Consider the following 16,488-nt stretch of genomic DNA (forward strand, 5'->3'; position numbering starts at 1 on the left):
GGTTTCCCGACTTGTTTTCATCTGCAGCTATCTAAGTGATATGTATGTAATGCAAAATTGACACAATAAGAGAAGTTAGGCGGTTGACGGTTGATTCACCTTTACACTAACAGGGAACGACACAAATTTGTGGGAATTTCATTGGAACGAGAAATGCTCCTGATATATCCTTTTTTGTGAGGTAGGACACGATTGTGTGAGGGGAATCTGGTTACACGCCGATGGCAATATAAGCTTCTTACTCTGGTCAAACCAACCTCAAGTATGCCAAAGCCTCTTCCTTTCTACTAGCAGCAAGACTGGCAAAGTTGCAGGATTGCCCTGATATCTTTCTGAACCAAGAGCCATGGGTTTGTTTAACGAAATCTCTGGTACTGGATCAGTCAAGAGGGCTTGGGTTTTTTAGGCTGAAGATCTGCGTTCTGATGTCAAAATTGTTACAGGCAACCATGCTGAGACAATTATGTTACCAGGACTTAGTTGCTGCCAACTTACAGATTAATGGGTAGAGGAGAAGCGAGATGAGTGATGCGAATTCTTAACAGGTTGTGATGGACACGCTTAACATATTTGTTGAGAGGGTAGAAATGCAATCCTAGCGGTAAGAAATTATTTGATTACATTTGACAGAGGGTGTTCACGTGAGTGCGAACGTTGGGTGCACGCCTACATTGGTGAGGCCGTGTACTAATTGATCTAACAGTCTGCACTTCCAAAATATTAAAGTTGAGTAGAGATTGGGTAGTGCTAGATAAAGTCTTACAATCTGACCACCCATAATTATAAATCAATCTGACTATTGCAGGCGAACAGACTGTAATGCAACGGAAAACGGATTGGACAAAGTTAAACGAACTTCTTGGCAAAAAAGTGCAGATCTCTAGACGACTAAGAGATGGAATTAGGCTGACATTTGTAGAGCACAGACGTTTCTACAAATTAATATTATTAATACAAAGAATTTAAAATTTAAATTAAATAAACTCTATCAATAATATAAAAAGATATTTATATTTACTTAATTAATACAATATAATTTAAAACTTAATTTAAACTAGCTTACTTTTGGTTTGTTGTTTAAGTTTCCCCGAAAAATTTTGTCAAAAAATTCATTTTTTTGACTTATATGTTGTTAGCGGGAATGAGCGGCGAGCCGCCGACGAGTGCCGGGCTAGACCGCCTCCCACCATAAGGTCTAGGTGCACTTGGATCTGTGGTGAAGTCCGTAACCAGGAGGATCCAGGCCGCAAAAGAGCCAAAGTAAGGATAGCCAACGTTGAAAGAAGAAATGGCGAGCTCACGAAAAATTGATAGACCAGAAGCTTCTTCCAAAGTACAAAGCTTTGTACTGATGAAGGGGGTAAATTGCTCTCGATATATATATCTACACCGATAAATACAAATTGTATAATAGTTTGGAGGAAGCTACTGGTCTATCAGTTTTAGGCTAGACTACAAATAGCAGACAATATCTAATCTCTTAGAGCTGATGAAGACACTCGAAGATCATAAAAATCAAATGTCAATATTGATAAAGAAATATGGAAAGCTTAGGAAGCAGTTAATGGCTGGGGAGGCGGGCTCGCCGTCTCCAAAGATAGTCAAGCTTTTTTCGAATACTTCTGCAGTCATGGAGGAGCTGGGCTACTGAAAAGTATGGCAATGATAGCCCTGAAGAGTGAAAACTGGGTAAGTTTTTGCTTTATGTATCAAATAAATTAAAAAAGGAAAACAAAAATGAAGAAAAAAATACAACTGGTGGAAAGAATAACACAAGTAGGACTGAAAATTTAAAAAATGGTCCGACTGGGGCCACAAGTAGCATCCGAAATGAGGAAAAAGGGGAAGGCTGACCACCAACCTACTCCGAGCACATGGTTTACTGGATGACCGCTATAATATATGGTGTAGCGGCTCTTCTCCAGGAAACCGATCCCTGTCCATCGCATCTCTTGTAACGCTGTTATATCAGCCCTATATTGGGACAAGGTAGCGGCTAGCTGCTCATCAGCTTTATCTCTGTACAGGGAGCGCACGTTCCATGAGAAAATGCGCAAATCGTTAATCCGTTGTCGTTGCCGAATTCGTCGTTGTAAGATCCATCCTGTCCGAGGCTCCTTTCGTGGTTCCGTAACATCGGTTTTCTGTGTAGGATTGTCAGCCCTACCCAACCCCCAATCCTGGAGGACCAGTTGGTACAGTTTGTCCGGTTTTTAGGCGCGTGAGGCTCGCCTTCATCCTTTTCCGTCTGCAGCTTTTCGTTACGAAAGAGCTCCCAGCGGTCACCACGTGGAGGTGGAGATAGGGTTTGGTAGTAGAGTTGTTGGTGTTGGTTCAGCAGGCATTTCCCTGGTTTTATGCTCCATCGTGGGTACTATTTCACGTTTCGCCCTGGGACCTATACTACCCTCTGACCAACGAAAAGTTAAGAGCCACTACACTGCCCTTTGACCACTTCAGAGGAGCTGCCATGGTATAGAACATCTTGAGCAACTTCGAAGTAATATCCTTCTAGTAAGTCTTGTTACGAACTACGTACCTATATCTAGTTTATATATCGAAGCCTAGGAAAGACGATTGTTCAAACGCAAAGAACTTCAGACAGATCACTAATTTGATGGGTGCTAAATTTGAAACAAAGCGCTTGGGTCGCAAACACTAAATCAAAGTCCTGTGAGTTTGCTTTGCAGCCGGGCGACATTCAGTTTGGTGCCACCATCGATGGTTAATATACAAATTAATCAACGCCTTTGACGTTCTGACCACTAATACAGATAGGGAGAATGTAATGATCAGTCAGACTAAGAATCTTGGTTTTGTTGATGTTTATTTTCAGTCCAAATCTACTTACTCGTACCTCTGTTTTTAAATTCAGAGCCATTAGTCCAAGTTCCATGACCCGGTGAGAGAGCAAACATATGTCATCAGCTTAGTCGTGGCGTTTAAGGAAAGATGTCACCGATAACAAGAAGAAATAATATGGGTGATTTTACCTTGATGTAGCGCGTGACATTCTGCACCATCATATGTCGATCTGATAATAGCGTTTAGTTTCTCCATAATGCCCTTTCTGTGTGTAGAGTACTTCAGATGCAGAAATCGGAGGAGAGCAGATTAAACGAATATCTAAACTCCGCACATTGTTCCAAAATGATCCTCAGGGTGTTAATGTGGTCAACGCAGACGGATCTGGAGCTCTCTGTCCACGAATACCTCCATTGCGTACTTGCCTTTCAAAGTTGCGTCCTCTATCTTTGAAACCAAAAAGTGACGAGGAGACTCACAGGATGTAGTAAGCATGTTGGTTTTCATTTATTGAATGAGACCTTAACGCCTTTCTGCAAATGTAACGTTCTCTCCAGACATTTCAGCGAAAATGATGTTAAGCTGATTTGTCTGAAGTTCTTTGGATTTCAATAGTCATCTTTCCCGGGCTTAGTTATGAAAACTATTTTAACCTTCTGCCAATAGGAAGGCACGTAGCCGAGAGCAAGACATTCTCGAAAAATATTTCTTAGAAGTAGATGCCATCCATGCCAGGTGCTTTGAAGTGTTCAAAGGATAGTATAGCAGCTCTCGCTTTTTCATTGGTAACAACCGTTCTCGCAGTGTCCCAATTCCCCTCGCAACTATAGAAGTATGCTGAGCATATGCAGGTTCACGGTACCCGGGCTGCATGGATCTGCTTCCATATACCGGAATTAGACCAGTTGTGTCCACATCACCAACTTCCATTTCTTCCGGCCCAGGTGGGGAGGGAAGGTTCTGACAGGCAAGCATGCAGTCCTTTCTCCTTTGCGGCTGAAGTTTCCTTCTGCCGAGTCTTGCTCTCCCGTCTTTTGGAGAAGTTAGACAACAATGTCACTGACAGGCCGGTCGTAATCAGGTTTCCAGTTCCTTTCATTAAGGAAGTTGGTGTACCATCCTTTCTGACTGACAGCGTCGTAGACATTGAAGTGGAGAGCCGCAGCTTTCCGCAGGTTTCTCCGCGGGGGAACGTGAATCTGGTGAGGCCTCTAAAATCCGGGCCTCGGTCATTTCTCAAAGTCGCGGGTGGATTCGAAGTCTGTGACTTCTTGCCACTTGGAGAGTTACACACTTTGGTTCCAGCTTCATGTGCTTTTGGACACCTTTAGTGTAGTAGTAAACTATGACAAGGCGGTGTCCAAGGGGAGAAGGATTGACAGTTGGTGCCTCAAGCATGTTCTTTCAGTAAATCCAAATAAAACCACAATGGTTCGATTTACAAAAAGAAGGAAATTAAATAGTCTTTGCCTGGAGGTGGGGAGCACAACCCGTCAATGTGGTAGATTCTGCCTCAGATGGAGCGGCATCAGATGGCTGTTAGAGAAATAGATTTTGTGGAAATCGGGACGTTGTTTCTTATTATTATCTCCTGATTTAACTTTATCACTTGTTCAATAAATAAAAAAACTACAGAATATTTTTAATCTGTTTATTTGGTTTTCCATCATTTAAATACGTGTACAACTAGAGACCTTACAGAGGCTTCAGTTTAAATTTTCTTTGTTATCAGAACTGAAAACAAAATCTCTCGTTTGAATGTTGGTTTTGTCGAAAAGTGGAAACAGAAAAAACTCTGGTTACCTAATTTCTTTAATAGAAAAATTAAGAATTAATTTAAACCCTAAGCCAGAACATAGACGAACGGATCCTGTTGTAGTCTGGTAGATTTTCAACAGGTCCAACGGCAGCAATAGCGGGACACCGATCGTAAATGTACTTCATGGCAACATCACGAACATTTTGGGCAGTCACACTGTCGATTCTCTTTTCCAATTCATGAAGTGGAATTCGTCGGTTGTAGCAAAGCATTTGGCGACCGATATCTTCGCAGATTGGGGTGGTACCGTCCAATTGGAGGAGCATGTTTGTCTTGAGTAGGTTCTTTGCACGGTCGACTTCAGCGTCGGTTACAATTGTACACAATCGCATCCATTCGGTTTGAATGTTGAAGACCATGTCCTATGAGCACAAAAGGAGTATAATCAAGTTCTGCAGATAAACAGAAGCGAATTTTACCTCGCATTGAAGAGGATCACAGACGAAGTAGATACCCCATAGGCCGGTATCTTTGTAGCAGGTGTTGAACGATTGGAAGCTGTGGCACAACCCGCTTTCGGCGCTTACTCGTGCCAAGTTTGAGGCGTTATTTACTCCACCGGCCTGCGAGCGATCCCAGGCACCGATCAAAGTATTGGCAACCATTAGTGGAACGTTGTCGTGGTCGACCCAGCCGCATCCTTCGACAGCAATGGCGATATGAGCTAGAGGCAAGGAATCATCGCGAACGCGGACTTCAGAGCCAGTGAATCGGCATGCAGACAGTTTTGGTGGTTTGCCGTCGTATGTGTTCTCCAATTTGCCCAAGTTTTGTTCGGCCAGCTTCACGAGTTCATTATGATTGACACCGCCGGCGGCAGCGAGGACAATGCGTGAGGCTTTGTAGTGGGTATTGATATAATCGCTAAGATCGGATTTTCCAATTGACCTAAGGAACGAATGAGTTGACTACACAATGTTTTTTTGAAATTAAGCGAGTTAATAGTTTTACTTGATGTTCTTGGTGGGTCCCAAAATTGTTTGTCCCAATGGAGTACCTTGGTAGGCGGTAGCGTGAAGGTGATCGAAGACGACTTCCTGCAAATTGCTCTCAACTTCTTGCATTTCGCGCAAAATTACACCACGCTCACGTTCAATTTCGGCTTCTCCCAATTTCGAGTTTTGGATGATGTCAGAGAGGATTTCGATCGCTTTAGGAACATCTTGTGATAGGCATTTAGCGTAGAAAACAGTTTGTTCCCGGGATGTGTACGCGTTTAAATGAGCTCCCATGTTTTCGACTTCGAGTTCTAAGTCAGTTTGGGATCGTTTAGCTGTGCCCTGGAAAGAATATTTTCAACTTTTAATTAGTTTTTTGGAATATTTGAATATGATGTGTGTTTTGTTGTTGAGTTAGTTTGATAAGGGTTCATGAAATAGATTTATACGATCTAAAGTCCCAAATTGTTTAGGGCTAAAAATCAATGTCCTACTCAGCTACTTTTTGTGATAAAAATTATATCTTATGATCAACCTAGAATGCTTTAAAGAGAACATAGCTTTGGCCGATTTCTAATCTATTCAAAATGTACTTTAAAATCGGAGAGACAAGTTAAGTTTCTGCTACACGGATGGAATTATAAATTAATTTGAAAAATGATCAATACAGCTATTTAAGAAAAAACGAAAATCTGAGTTTTGCGGTAACAGATGGAAGCCCCAGCAACTGTATTGATTCCATACTTTAACGTTCAGAATCTGAAGGAGGCCTACCAAGAGTGGGAACTTTATTTGCTGGCTACATGGAAATTGCACATTGACTCGGTCGCTTGTAGTTTCCGCCTCGTTTTCCAATAAAATAATTTTATTGTTTGCAAGTACTGTATTTCGAGAACTAACGGTTTACTTTTTCTAAATTGAAGAAGGAAACAGTTGGTTCTCAAAACGTACCATATGCAAACAATAAAATACTTTTTCTTAAAAACGAAATATTCTTTTTCCCCATATTTGATATATTGGCTAATAAAAGTTTCTCTAGACATCGATTACCACAAAAATTCCAGGAAGTGAATTCCGGCCGGTCGTGATCGGCTAAATCCACATCCAGCGTATTAAGCCGGCCTCTTGGTGGATTACCATCGACTTCGACTTCGATGAAGCCGAACATATTATGATATTGATAAATAAATGATTAACAGACTAAAACGAAATGTTCAGCCGCGACCTCCCATTCATGTGAGCTCACCTTTTTGTGGTATTGTGATATGCCATGATAACGTCATACACGTTTTAGAATGCATGAAATTCACATAAAATGTAAAAGTTCCATCTTCTATAACTTTGTTAATAATAGTTCCATTTCCTTCAAACTTCTCAGAGTTATGTCTTATGTTATTCCTTATACCACTGCCAATTTCATATTTCTGACATGAACTTAAGGGGGTTTCCGGCTAAATTTCTAATATATGTTAATGTACTATTATTAATTTTATTTGTGCGGATATCGGAACGAGACGCATTTCGAGGCCCGTCGTCCTCTTCTTCAGAGAATTTTAGGCTGAAGATAATTGGGCCTGGATATACCGGTGTATGGGTAATAAACAACGTTTTATTCGGCATTTAAAGAGCAGTTTAGTCTTTTCTTTTTGGATGGAAATTAAGACATGAAAGCAAACAATCCACTATCTTAGTAAATAAGGCATATTTCTCCGGAGACCTGACACACGAATGCAAATAATAAGAATAGAATGTGCACTCACTTCTTTTTATTGTTGCAACAAACCCACTTTAGAACTATTGACAAACATTTTCAAGTTCCCCCTAAACCAGACAATACACTGTGAGGGGTTCAGGGCATATGTAAATCTAGATTTTTTTGTCGTAATGGCCTAGCTTAGATTTCCACGTCATATCCTCGTTTTTCATCAGCTTCTGGTAGTATGCCGCATGATGGTATAATGCCATTAGATTCATTATTATGAATATTGATATGAAGGGCGTGATTGCTGACACTTTATAATCAGGAGATTGTAGAACTATGGCTACTTGTTATCATTGTCGTTGGGTCGTCGACATTTTCTCCTCTACTTCTTATAAAGAATGATTCGCGGTTTGTAGTGTTTAAGATTCTGTAAACAAAAATGATGAACATCGTCCCTAATTACTGCGTGAATTGATGACGCTCAAGAGCCACTTCGGTTCGGGCAAGTAAAAAAGCAAATTTTCCCGTTTTCAAAGCAATACAAGGATATACAGTTTGTTGTTGACGTGACGTATTCTTACCACTTCCTCCAACCATCAAATTGGCGGATTGATCCCTTTTTACTCTACTTCTTTCTCATTTCTTCCACGCTTCGACTAAGATTGCGGATACCTACAGTGGAGTGCAGGGTCCGCAGATTTGCGACATGCGCAACATTTCATTCGCCTTGTTCAGGTACAATCTGACAAGAGAATGCATTCGCTAATATGCAGTATTTTGTTCACGCTTTAATACACTCCTTCTAATTTCCCATTCCCACTTTCATTTATATCAAACATTCAATATTTAAAATGATTAAATTTATTTTATTTGGTGGTAAATTTCATGGTGAAAAGTAAATTAGCTATCAACTTGAAATTTTGCATAGATATTTTTGAAGTATTGACCTTTGCATATGCTTAAAAGTTATAATAATAATAATCGTTGGCGCAACAATCCATATTGGATCTAGGCCTTGAAGTGTGTTAGAGCACTTCATTCAAGACCGTAACGGTACACTACAGTATACTGTAGGAGGCAATGTGGTCAGCATTGCGCTCGCCCGAGATTATTACCCTGATTTGACTCAGGTACTCATTCACAGCTGAGTCGACTGGTATCCGACGTCAAATCACGATGCAAATTCCACTGTCACCAGTGAGATTTGAACCGCGACCTTCCGCACGACAGCCTTGTGCTCTAACCACTCAGCTATCCGGACAAAGTTATAATAGTTTTAGTTATTACTAAAAATATTGTTTTTAATAGGTTGTGTATAAAACAGTGCAATTTTCTTGAAGAATTTTCACAGAATCGAAAGTTCGTGATAGTCACAACATCAATCAACCTCACAACCCACCAGCGGACAATCCTGGTCACTTCGTTCCATAGTTACCAGCATATGGCACGATGTTCCACCGCTTTCTGACAATCCCTCTCACAGAGGAAGATTATGAGAAGGAAAAATAGGTACATCAGCACCACCATAGAAACGATGATCCGGAGGCACGTACGAAGGATAGAACGTAGTAATTTCACTACACTGTACAGCTAGCAATCGACTTTTACCACATTAAGAAATTCAAGCGTCACCTTCTCAAATCTGTCCAAGCAAATAAAACGCATATTAAAAAGGTTCGACATACAACTGGTAGGAGCTAAAATTTCAGCTTGCTAGCGAAAACGACTGAAAAACAGTAGCGAAGATTAGCGGTATTTATAAAATCGCTTGTTGAGTTTGTCCGAAGGTGTATATTGGACAAACGAAAAGGCTGGTAACTAATAGATTTAGGGTGCATATAAAGGAAGCAGAGTTGGCTATCAAGTACTACAGCAAACGCAGAAAATCTATGGTGGCTAAGCATATGGTGGAATACGGCCATTAAATAAGTATCGACGATCTGAAAGTATTAAAACAGGTAAGCAAAATTAACCAGCTGGACGCCGACGAAAGCCTATTCATTAGCAAACAGCCGGTAGTGTCTTCAGAATCAGATCTAGGTAATTGCTATTCGCCATTGTATAAAAAACTTGTTCTTGTTTTTCGAAGCAGAGCACCATGACAATGAGATAGTGATCTGAGGTTATATTGGCCCCTCACTAAATGTTCTGACATTCATCAAGGCTGGCAGGCGGCGGCGTTTGATTAGCCGCGGTCATTTGGATGAAAGTGGCTGTCTTTCATCGCAATCCAGCTACTTCCAACGACAATTTCGTTTGGGACTACTAGCTGCATATTCCACAGTTCTTTGTAAAAAATATTTCTGTCCAAGCTTTCAAACATACCGCCTGAATACGGGCTTCGTCCCTGCTGGATTGTTCACATATGATTTTAATATCATATCCGGGGCAGATGTCCAGGGTCCGTTACTGTCTCATAGAAGGTCATCCTTTCCCACTCTGCAGTCCTCTTTGTGGGGGTGTGAGCTTTAATGAGGATTATATTTCGAAATTTGCCTCGCAAGCGCAGAGTGTATAGCTGATCGCTTTTGTTTTCAAAGCCAATAGCAGCAGGTTTCCTTTTTTGGCTGACTAAGAAACTCATTCCTAACACATGGTTTACTGGATGGCCATTATAATACATGGTGCAATGGATCTTTCTAGGAAACCGCTCCTTCTCTATTGCATTTCTTGGAGTCCGGCAGCATCAGTTTATATTGGGATAGGATATCGGCTAGCTGCTTAGCAGCTCCTGTTCTGCACAGGGAGCGCACACTTCATGAGAAAATATGCAAATCGTTGCCGAACTCGTTGTTGGAAAATCTATTCTGGGTACCGGATATTTATACGAAAGTGGGAATTTCGAATTCTGGAAGGCACTCCGAGTGGGAACACCTGAGGGGACCTCAAATCACCATTCCGCGTAGGAGTGTGAAAAACTCAAAGTCGAAAACCATAATTTTCAAGAAAAACTGAATTGCTCCCCACACATCAATGTGTCTCAACCTGGAACAGATGAAGTCAATCAGTCTGTATAGGAGAATCCAAATGCCAAAAATGAGCTGTTAGAGGTATATAAACTGTTCCAACCAATTCTTCACAACATGGAAATAAACCGTTGCCCAACACCTTTTCTTAATTTCACAGTCGTAATTGCAAATAGAAACTGTTTCTTGGGGCAAGGCAACCAAAATTTATGAGGATGAGTCAAAACGAATTTGCAGCAGATGGCTACCTTCTGGCGTCCACGGATACAGTAAATGAAAACGAATCTGTATGTGTAGTTTTTTATAGCCCCGAAAAGCTTCAATGATTTAAGATGGTCATCCCGTGTGAAGGGCGTTTCTTTTTGACTTTTTTTAGAAATTTTTTGTGAAGAACTGGAGAAAGGTACAAATAAGAATTGTTCATCATAGATTTACTAATATCTTGAGTGTGGATAGTAATTTTTCCTGCTCGATCGCGTAGTTCGTTATTGAAAAACAGAGCAAAAAAGGTGTTTTTCTGCTGCCACGCTAGAGGGCGCTGCGATCATATTAAAGAAAAAATGTAAACGACATTTTAACGTGGAGACTTAACTATAGTCCGCAAACTAGGATTATTAAAAAATATTAAAACTAAATTTTTGGTGCAGTGTTAAAACTTTTTTTTGTGAATTTTGGTGTTTTTTCACGGCTTTTTCAATGAATAAAAAAAACTACTGAATGAATCGCAATTATCCTAGTTTGCGGACCGTAGAAATATGTTCTAAAAAAGTCGTGAAAATTTTAAAGAATTTCGTTGGATAGATTTTAGGCTATGGTGGCAGCCGATTTTCAACATGGAGTTTCGTGAAAAACGCATTTAAAAAGTAGAATGGGATTTTTAGCCATAAAACCTTAACTGCCCATTAATCTGCTATACCTAGTCCATAAATCTTAGGTTTCTTCAAGCAACACATATACAGCATTGAGTTTAGCGAAGTCATTCGAACGTCATTCGGACCGATAAATACGCGATCGGCATAAATCTGGCATGTGACTTATCACGTGTTTAACACTATAATTCCCGAACGACTCCGAATATCAAAAAATCACTTTGCTCATATATATAGTGTAGAATATATTTAGATACAATTGATGCCAAAAAAAATTCGATTCCGCGGATCCGACACACGGGATAACACCTTTAAGCATGTAACCCTTAGAAACAAGTACTCTTGGAGTAGGCACTATAAGTCCCTGGCAACATTTTTTAAAAACAGAAATTTTGATCACATTTAAGAACTTGCCGATTTCATTGCTCTGCGAGAATAGAGCTTTAGCACTTTACGTTGGTTTTTCACTTTTTATTTCCTTCTGCAATATGGATGGAGCGGACTACCTCTTTCTATTCGTTTACAAACATACTCTAGATATCACACCATTAATCCAAGAAAGAGAATGAGGTCTAACAAGATGAACAAAACAACATTTCATCAAAGCAGAATTAACTACTACCAATATCATCACACGACGGCACGGTGATTAAGGGAGTAGGAGCGTTAGCCTCTCAATTCTGCTGCTCTGGGTTTCGCATTTCAGTCGTCATGGGTATCTGTGTTCGTCTTGTATTTGTCTCACTGCTATAAGATTATGTATCACTTTTGCACAGCGTTAAGTGTGATGATAGTGAAACTGAAGCACAATCGGACTGTGTATACGCTCTATACTCCACCAAGGAGTGAACAGGAAACACTAAGCTAATATGACCACACTATCTGAGTTAGGGCCTCGGAATACACTTAAAGTTTTTCCTGCTTGTCGTAAAGGGCAACTTAAAGTGATAGACATTTTTGAGCTACCAAACTGTCAATTTGGAAACGTGACTGCTACCGAAACACAAAAACGCATCGAACATGGACCGACCACATGTCGAATACCTCGAAAACGGACTATGATTGGTTTCTAGAATGTGCACACGCTTCTTGATAAAGGTATCGAGCGAGGATTCCAACGACATATTGGACATTTTGGGCCTAAGCGAAGTAAGATGGTGGGACTCTGGAGAGTACTTCTCCCGCTCTTGCAGCAAAGTGCTTTTGTTTTCTAGAAAACCGGGAATCAGTTGTCGGATTTTTACTGACGGCTAAAGTAAGTCGCCCTATCTTGACTTGGGAGCCGTTTACTGACTGGATTCTGACTGAAAGATTCTGGTCCAGGTTAACGAGCATCGCAATTATACAGGGTGCCGCACTTGTAGCACTTGTTTGAGTAAAATTGGTCCCTGGAACGGGCACTCTATCTTTTACCGTTAGAGAGTTATAGCGTTTTTCGTAAATAGTGTCAAAAAGCTTGATCTTCCAAAAAAAAGAAAAAATCACAATTTCCCACGCCCTCAATCATTTTCGGAAACTACATAAATGGATATTTTTTCAATTACATACAAAGGTTATCATCATTTCGAAGATATAAACGTTTAAATTTTAAAGAATTGCAAAATTGGTTTATTATCTAAATTTCAATAAGCATTTTTGTAACGGTACTAACTTACAAACCTGCGAAGCTGATAAAAGTTGCTTCATTATGTTGTGCTCAATTATGGAAAATGTTTGGAATATTACGCATTACATGGGAGAAAACGCGGTCTTTATATGAAGCAAATTCACTTAAATATGGTAGTTTGAGGCAACAAAAATGGTACCTAATCTGGGATTAAATGATTGAGGGCGTGGGAAATTGTGATTTTTTTGAGAACATGAAGCTAAAAAATAGAACGCCCGTTCCGTGGACCACTTTTCCTCAAACAGGGGGTACTATCCACCATTAAAATTTGTACCATCATAAACAGAACACCATGTATGTAGTGGAGAAGGATACTTTCTACAAGTAATCACACGTAATTCAGGACAGGTTTTCTAAAGGTGACATTGTGATCCTGATAGGTGATTTGAATGTCAAAGTGGGTTCTGGCAACATCTTGCTCCGACATGTGATGGGGGAACACGGTCTTAGCGACCGTAACGGTAATGGTGGAAGGTTTGTGGATTTCTGCAACTTCCACCGCCTTGTCATTATGCCTGCAACTAACCGACACTGTGCGAGGAATCAAATTGACCCCACCCGGAAAGTCTATAAGGGCAATATCTATGATAGAAAAAGAAGACGAGGCAGACCCTGCCTAAGATGGAAGGATGGCGTAGGTCAGGACACCAGACAGCTTTTAGGGATATCGAATTGGTGGACCTCGGCGCAAAACCGGGATGTCTGGAGTTCCTTATTACGGCAGGCCTAGACCGGATATGTGTTGTTGCGCCGTGGATGATGATGATGATGAGTAAAATTAGGAGTTGTCTCCTGGACGTGCGTAATAAGAGTGGTGCTCTCTTCAATTTCGAAAGGGATTACCGTTTACCTTACCGCGTGCGTGTTGTGGCCGCCACTTCTTGCAGGGTTGGATCTAGAACCTTCCAATTACGACATCGTTCGCTGTCGCTCGACAGTGGGAAGGACATTTTGCTGATCGAACGGCAGATACACTGAGTAACCCGCCTGAGTATATCGATGATCATCGAAGGTGCACCTTTCTCAAGTGCTGTGCGAGTCGTCGGCTACGTCCCGAAGGGATACCATAAGACCTGGCTGATTTTGGAAGCGGGTCAAAGATTCTATTGACAGTTCTGAATGATGGCGGGCGTAACGTGCTGGAACATCCATAATGAAATCTCGAGAAGTTCAGTGTAGTGTGCGCCCTGGCAAAAGGGAATTCGCTTTTGCGGTTGATGCCGCAGAACGCAGTGATTTCAGAAGTGTATAAGGTATCATGACAGAACTTGCATATAATCGCAAACCTTTCGATGGTCCTATGAAGAACGTTAACGGTCGGCTCCTCACTCACGATGACGAGTAGCTGAAGATGTGGTAAGATCGCTTCACCAAGGTTCCTAACAATATTATATCCCGTGAAGTTCCGCCTCTTGTGGATGAAATGGCTAGTCACCGTAACATGCGGCTACGGATTGTTGCCCCAAGCAGAAGAGAAATTATTTTGGTCAATGCTTTTCAACGAAGTAGAGTCGCCGGCCTTGACGGTCTCTTCGCCGAGTTATTTATCGCTGCCGGTGCAGTTTCTTTAGATCTGCCGCTTCCACTAGTTCCGAAATTCTGGGAATTAGAGAATTTTCCAGAGAATGGAAGAAGTAGATGTTCGTCAAGATTCCGAAGATGGGCACTGCGTTGAGTGTCACAATGGAAGGGGAATCTCCATGCTCCATGCTTCCCGAAAAACTCACTTATTTATCGATATCGTTGGTATTATAGGCAATAGTCTCACATCCATTCGGCTTGTTTCTGGGATGGTATTTTAAAACCAACTCAAAGGTAAAAATGCAACACGAAATTATTTGCAGAGTATATATGTTTCTAAGCTTTCAAGTTTTTCCAGGACTTCCCGGTAAAACGTTCACAGAAAGATTTCAATTTCCCCTGGACGAAACATTGATGAGAAACTTCTTATTAGTTTGTATCATTTCGCAATCTTATTAGTTCAGTACGTCAATGATAATCTATGAGAAAACGAAAGAACCTCTACCAAAAGCTTATGATTTCAGATATTACTATTTTTAAAATGGGCCATACTTTTCATTCTTAGCTAATAAATTGACTAGAAAATAAATGAATTCAGACTTTACCTTGAACGCCATATGTTCCAAAAAGTGGGCAACTCCATTGTTTTGTTCGTTCTCATAACGAGAACCAGCATCGATCCACAAACCGACAGTCGCGGTGGCGGCACCCGAGTCCTCGCTAGCTACTCGCAGTCCATTGCCCAATGCAGTCACTTGGGTTGGTGGTACATTCAACAGGACCTTCTGCACACTGGGAGCATGGGACGATTTGTATCGCTGGAATAGAAACAAAATTTCAAATAGTTTACATAAGACTCCAATGCAGAAACATAACCTATCAATCCTTCCCCCATAAAAAACTCAATTATTTCTTCCTCCACTCAGCCTTTATCTTGTGCGTGTCCCCCTTAACTTTTACATAGTCACGTTTCCTTCTAACCAGCACTGAATTAGATGCGAATTTAATACTGAAAACCACTTCTAAATTACGTAACACGACGGCACAATTTCAAAAGTGTCATTTTGTCAATTTTGAACGATATTTCGGGGGAGGAATCGAGCAATCGGTTCAATGGGATTTTACCTGAATCAAGTTAGTTCCCTTCGATAGGTTGCGGAGGGTGTTCGATAACAAGAGAACTCGTGCTGCCATTTTGCTAAACAAATAGATTTCCTTCTTTCGGAAGATCTTCCGACCCTTTGACAAATGAACCTTCAACCGAGCCGCACACTACACAGGAAAATCTTTCTGAGTTGACGGGGAAGAGGTTGACGTTTAAAGGTGACAGTTGGAACATTAAAGTTTGGATAGCACTGGCTCACTTTCAAGTATTGAGGTTAAGATGGTGCTCGGTTAGGATGACGTACAAGTACAGCGTACAGTGTAATTTTGGGACGCCCGGAAAGTCTATAAGGGCAATATCTATGGTAGAAAAGGAAGACGAGGCAGACCCTGCCTAAGATGGAGCGATGACGTAGGTCAGGACGCCAGACAGCTTTTAGGGATATTGAATTGGTGGACCTCGGCGCAAAACCCGTATGTCTGGATTTCCTTATTAAGGCAGGCCTAGACCGGATACCGGTTGTTGCGCCGTTGATGATCATGATGATGATGATATGATAAAGCACGTTTTCGACGCCTGTATAACGACAAAATTTTAGAGCGATGTCGTGAATGCAAAATCATGGATGAAATTAGATTCTGCAATGCGTATTCCAAAAGTGATATCATCTTAAAATGTAATATCACATTATTATGATCGAACACGATCCGAAGATTACAATATCATACATCACCGCATTACCAAGCTTCAGTACTGACAAAATTGGCTATTATCCCATCTAATGCTACAAGAGATAAGAAGCTTGGGAGCTTACTGCTGAGCAAACGTCGCCTCTCGGCAGAGGAAATTCGCAGCGGAATTCGGAAAGAAATACGGATAGTCGCATTGTCGACATCAAAGCTGCTAGTACAACGGAGGAACATAGAATGCAGTAAACCAGAATAGCGTTTCTTTCACTAGGAGAAAGTATAAATAAACTCTATGGTCATCAAGGAGAGGCGGGAAATTAAGTGTGTACTGGGCGGCTGAAATTACAAGCATTCGAAGGTACTGCCTCAGACTTCGTGCAAGAGGCCAAGACGAGGCGACGCTCAAAT

General features: G+C 41.0%; 1 protein-coding gene across 1 annotated transcript; it reads right to left on the bottom strand.

The window, feature by feature from the left end:
- Positions 1-4,442: 4,442 nt before the first annotated feature.
- Positions 4,443-15,588, bottom strand: LOC119651393 (mitochondrial-processing peptidase subunit beta). Its single transcript, XM_038054975.1, has 5 exons — positions 15,412-15,588; positions 14,892-15,104; positions 5,576-5,904; positions 5,044-5,512; positions 4,443-4,986 (listed from the first exon to the last, which is right to left on the bottom strand). The coding sequence occupies exons 1-5, from the start codon at positions 15,478-15,480 to the stop codon at positions 4,642-4,644; spliced, it is 1,425 nt and encodes a 474-aa protein (XP_037910903.1). The 5' UTR covers positions 15,481-15,588; the 3' UTR covers positions 4,443-4,641.
- Positions 15,589-16,488: the final 900 nt, after the last annotated feature.

The sequence above is a fragment of the Hermetia illucens genome, chromosome 3 (genome assembly GCF_905115235.1).
Source record: "Hermetia illucens chromosome 3, iHerIll2.2.curated.20191125, whole genome shotgun sequence".
Lineage (NCBI taxonomy): Eukaryota > Metazoa > Arthropoda > Insecta > Diptera > Stratiomyidae > Hermetia > Hermetia illucens.